Source organism: Hippocampus comes, unplaced genomic scaffold, assembly GCF_001891065.2.
Source record: "Hippocampus comes isolate QL1 unplaced genomic scaffold, H_comes_QL1_v1.1 scaffold649, whole genome shotgun sequence".
Taxonomy (NCBI): domain Eukaryota; kingdom Metazoa; phylum Chordata; class Actinopteri; order Syngnathiformes; family Syngnathidae; genus Hippocampus; species Hippocampus comes.
The window spans coordinates 46,108-51,294 of record NW_017804772.1 but is presented as its reverse complement, the minus strand read 5'-3'; the positions used below and the strand labels follow the sequence as shown (position 1 = coordinate 51,294).

The window sequence follows — 5,187 nt, the reverse complement described above, 5'->3', positions numbered from 1 at the left end:
CGTGCGTGTGTGTGTGTGTGTGTGTGTGTGTGCGCGCGTAAGGGGCGAACCGGGGAGGGTGGTTGAACGAAAAGTAGATCTTCGGTCCAAAAAGTTTGAGCACCCCTGTTTTAAAGCGTGTGAATCAAATGGAAAACTATTCCAACACCATGGACAGCGACCTTGCAGCTGAAATACTGGAATCTCACGCAAACGCTCAATATTTGTCAAAACTGTGCACATTCTCATCAAATTAATATTGTATGGTTCTTTTAGTATTGCAAAGTTCTTTTAATTTAAAATAAGTTATATGCTTTAAAACATTTTAGCTGACAATAATATTTGTTGTCAAAGATTTTAAACTATAAACTTTTTTTGATTAAAAAAAAAGCCCTGAAAATGCACACCGTTCCGACAACTTCCTGCCGCTGTTTGGTGGTAAAAATGTTGATTGTTGTATTTTGATAGTTAAGAAAGATAGAAAGTTGTGTGAAATGTAATTAAGTGCATGCAGCACTTTCTTAATTTACACTAGTCATGTATTTTATATTCTATTATTTTATTGCAGTTGTTTTGTTCCTCCAAAATATCTAAATTTGTACATGGTCTTATTTATCTTGTGTAATTTTGCTGTTCATATAAAATACTCTGAAATACATGTATTGCGTGTATTTATTTTCAAATTATATTAATAATCATAGACTAGTATTGGAAAATGCACTTGCTTGCTTTGACTTCCATTAAAGTGGGTTGTGACTAACCACGTGAAACATTTGGATCTCAAGGTGAGACCTAATGAGAACCCCTTGTTCTGAGCGGTATCTGAGAAATTGTGGATATCTGTTGATTGTGAGAGAGAGAAAAAATCCTGAAACACTTGACTCACCAAAGTTGACATCTGTGAGCAGTTTCCTGACAGCTCCTTGTTCATATGCAGCATGTCAGCATCAGCTCCATCCACACTCACTAAACTTTGACTCATGGCTTGCATATTCTTCATGTCACTTTTTCTGGAGTCGGTGGTCCTGCACACCTCGTAATTGTACACGTGTGGGAGAGTCCCCGTTCCCAAAGTATCCGAGTAACGTGGTGGACAATACGGAATGACAGGCAGGTTGGAGTGGTAGAGGACGCGAGATTGTCTCCACCGGTACACTTTGACCGATATGATAAGCAGCAAGCAGGTGACGAAGAGGAAACGCCACGTTCACAATGACCGTAGCTGAACGAGAGGGCCGCCCGTTGTCCTCCACGACAACAGTCAGTCTTTGTTTGACAGCATCTTTGTCAGTCACTTGGCGGACAGTTCGGATTTCTCCGTTGTGGAGGCCCACTTCAAACAGCGCCCTGTCGGTGGCTTTGTGCACTTTATAGGAGAGCCAGGCGTTCTGGCCAGAGTCCACGTCCACGGCCACCACTTTCGTCACCAGGTAACCCACATCTGCCGAACGAGGCACCATTTCGGCCAGCAGCGATCCACCCGTCTGCACTGGGTACAGGACCTGAGGGGCGTTATCGTTCTGGTCCTGGATCAGGATGCGAACACTCACGTTGGTGCTGAGGGGAGGGGCCTCACATTGCTGCTGAGGGGAGGGGAGCCTCCATCCTGCGCTCTGACACGAAAGTGGAACTCTTTCAGTTGCTCGTAGTCAAATGAACGCACTGCATGGATGACTCCACTATCGGCACTAACTGACACAAATGAGGAGACTGGCACTCCGTTAACTGAGGAGTCCTCCAGGATGTACGAAAAACGAGCATTCTGGTTCCAGTCAGCATCACTGGCTTTTAGTGTAAAAATGGAAACACCTGGTGTGTTATTTTCTACAATGTAGGCCTCATATGAGCTCCTCTCAAAGACAGGCGCGTTGTCATTCACATCTGAGATGAGTAAGGTGAGAGTGACGCTGCTGGAGAGGGAGGGCACACCCTCATCAGCGCACGTCACTGTGATATTATACTGAGACGACCTCTCTCTGTCTAAATCATTATCTGTCACTAAGCTATAAAAGTTAATTGTTGAGGTTTTTAAAGTAAATGGTATGTTTTCGTTTATGAAACAAGCAACATTTCCATTTTCTCCAGAGTCTTTGTCTTCTATATTTATCATTGTAACAACTGTATTGAGCTCTGCATTTTCTGCAATAATATTTGACTTTGACATTATGCTGATTGTCGGCTCATTGTCATTTATGTCTTGCACGTCAACGATGATTTTGCACGAATCCGTGAGCCCTCCTTCATCATTTGCCAATACATTTATTTGATAGTTTCGAGAATGCTCAAAATCAATTTGTCCAATTAATGTCACTTCACCTGATTCCTTGTTAATTTCAAACGTTTTTCTAATATCATGCAGTGCATCGCTTATAGAATATGATATTTTGGCGTTGGGGCCCTGATCTGCATCAGTGGCAGACACGGTTGCCACGATTGTTCCTAAAGGTGAATTCTCAGTTATAGTAGCCTTGTATACGTGCTGTATAAAAACGGGAGCATTGTCATTCGCGTCTAACACTGTAACGTGAATCAACATCGTTCCCGACATGCGCGGCTCTCCTCCATCTACAGCCGTTAACACGAGAGACATCTGCTCCTCTTTCTCTCTGTCTAAAGGTTTCTGTAAAACCATCTCCACATTTTTATTTCCATCCGCATTATTTTGGAACTTGAGAGCAAAATGATCCGATGGTTTTAATTCATAATTATGAACGCCGTTAATTCCAACATCAAGATCGACAGCCTTCTCGAGAACGAATCTTGCTCCAATGGTCGCCGACTCGCTTATTTTAAAAGTCATTTCGCCCCTGTCGAAGGTTGGCGCGTTGTCATTCATGTCAGTAATTTCAACGGCAATGCTGTAAAATTGCATGGGGTTCTCTAAAATAATTTGAAAATGTAAAGCGCAAGGCGTCGTCTGTCTGCACAGCGCCTCTCTGTCGATCCTTTCTTTCAACAGGACGACTCCTCTCTCTCCGTTCAACTCTACATGATTCTCGCCATCTCGGTTATAAATGCGCGCTTTGCCGGCCAGCATACGTTTGTTCTGCAAACCTAAATCATGAGCTATGTTTCCAACGAGAGATCCTTTGGGCATTTCCTCCGGGATGGAGTAACTGACCTGTCCGAACCCTGAACCAACGCAGAGAGAAAAAATGAAGAGCAGCACTTGCCTTTCCATTGTTCTCTATTCGACCGTTTCCTTGCAAAATTCAGAGTGGGTTCATCCCATCAAATTAATTCTCGTTCCTCGTGGGGGTCATGAAGCCCTCTGCTTTTTATCCAAATATAAAAAGGGTAAGTCCCGACGTTGAAATCGCGCTGTTTGCAAGAGCGTGATGGCTCCGATGCTCGTTCTTTGTCGCTGTCTTTTTCTAACATGTCCAAATAACATGAGAGGTTGCAGCACGCAGCATTTTCCAGCCAGCCGGCGACGACTTGTGGTCTACAGCGGCCCTAAGAGTCCACTCAGCCAAACTGCACCTCACCAGCATTTATTGATGATGCAAGAAGCTCTCGAACAAGTGCTTGTGCATTTACATTGTAAAAAAATAAGAGTGCTTTTTCTGAAATCAACAAATACATTTTAAAAAGAATGATCTCCGAGCGTTCCACATTGCATAAGATTGAGATTACGATGATGCATTTCCATTAAACTTTATCTTCACGCAGCTGCAACTGTCACACCAAGGTAATGAAGTAATCATAATACACCCAACCACTCTGTCACGTGAATATTCACGTTTTCTCAGACACACTAAAAAGTAGGTGTCAAAGTGCCGTAATCATGGGCACCAACATCCTCGGCTTGATTTTTGGCAACTTGCTTAGAGATACCCTGAAACCTCATGAAAATATACGCACTATACGGAAATGGGCAAAGACACACTTTGTTCTATGTTGGTGCAACCCGGCTGAAAAAACGGGTGACGAAAAAAAAGAGTGAAATCAACGAAGGTAAGGTTTTTAGAAGTATGTTTTTAATTTCGAAAAGGGGCCTGGTTGAAGACTGTATGCAATTAAATTGTTGTGGCTTTTGCTGTTGTTGTAATCAGTACAACTAAACGTTGCAGTTATCCAATCCGATTCTACTACTCTCAGCTTCCAAACCTAAAATTCTGCAACCATGAGTGCGTTACAATGCATCGGCATGCTTTTAAAATGAGATTTGCTTCTTGAGAACAAATGCCGTGGCAAGATGGACGGTTGTCAAGACAGAAAAGGAAGTGTTTGAAGAGCAGTCCAATATCATACATCTACAATTAATATAATATGTTTAAGGTTGCTCTGGTCCTCACAATGTCTTATGTGTGGTTAAAAATAGTGTCACAGATTTCTATTTCGATATTATTTATTGTAATGACTCAGGCAAAAGTTTGAATATATTTTTTACATCTGGGTACAGCCCAGAATGTAATAATGAAATGTAGTACACCACAAATTTGTCTAACACAGAATATTAACTCAGAAAAAAAGACCAAGTAGTGTCTCGAAAAAAGAAATGTGTTTTAACTTGATAGTGTTGTGTTGTTGTTCATAATTTGACTCACAATTCTGACTGGATTAATTTACAAAAATCAGCAGTGCAAGGAATTACTACTTTGCCGCACACTTCATTTCTTCATTCAATTACAGTAATTTGATCTTGTGCACTAATGGGAATTATATTGATTTCATCCATCCAGCAATGACAATTAAAGAAAATCCCCCACTGAGAGCAATGAAAGTTATCAAATGCAAAAACAGTGAAAGAATGGTGAAATGCTGACTCACCAAGGTTGACATCTGTGAGCAGTTTCCTGACAGCTCCTTGTTCATATGCAGCATGTCAGCATCAGCTCCATCCACACTCACTAAACTTTGACTCATGGCTTGCATATTCTTCATGTCACTTTTTCTGGAGTCACTGGTCCTGCACACCTCGTAATTGTACACGTGCGGGAGAGTCCCCGTTCCCAAAGTATCCGAATATCGTGGTGGATAATACGGAATGACAGGCAGGCTGGAGTGGTAGAGGACGCGAGACTGTCTCCACCGGTACACTTTGACCGATATGATAAGCAGCAAGCAGGTGATGAAGAGGAAGGAGACCACCGCCAGCGCCAAGACTAAGTAAAAAGTCAGCTGGTCATTGTACTCCTTGTCGTGCATGCTCAAGTCAGTGAACTCTGACAGCACTTGAGGGAAGCTGTCGGCCACCGCCACGTT

At 42.4% G+C, this 5,187-nt stretch overlaps 1 protein-coding gene and 1 pseudogene across 1 annotated transcript in view; both read right to left on the bottom strand.

Annotated features, from left to right (window-relative positions):
- Nucleotides 1–667: 667 nt before the first annotated feature.
- On the bottom strand, nucleotides 668–3,453 carry LOC109529092 (protocadherin beta-16-like; annotated as a pseudogene).
- A 421-nt stretch (nucleotides 3,454–3,874) lies between these two features.
- Nucleotides 3,875–5,187, bottom strand: part of LOC109529013 (protocadherin gamma-A12-like) — a 3,380-nt gene continuing 2,067 nt past the window's right edge. The window contains 3 exon segments of the mRNA XM_019892187.1: nucleotides 3,875–3,893; nucleotides 3,978–4,018; nucleotides 4,753–5,187. The exon segment at nucleotides 4,753–5,187 is cut by the window's right edge and continues 16 nt beyond it. Coding sequence (XP_019747746.1) covers nucleotides 3,875–3,893; nucleotides 3,978–4,018; nucleotides 4,753–5,187 — 495 coding nt within the window.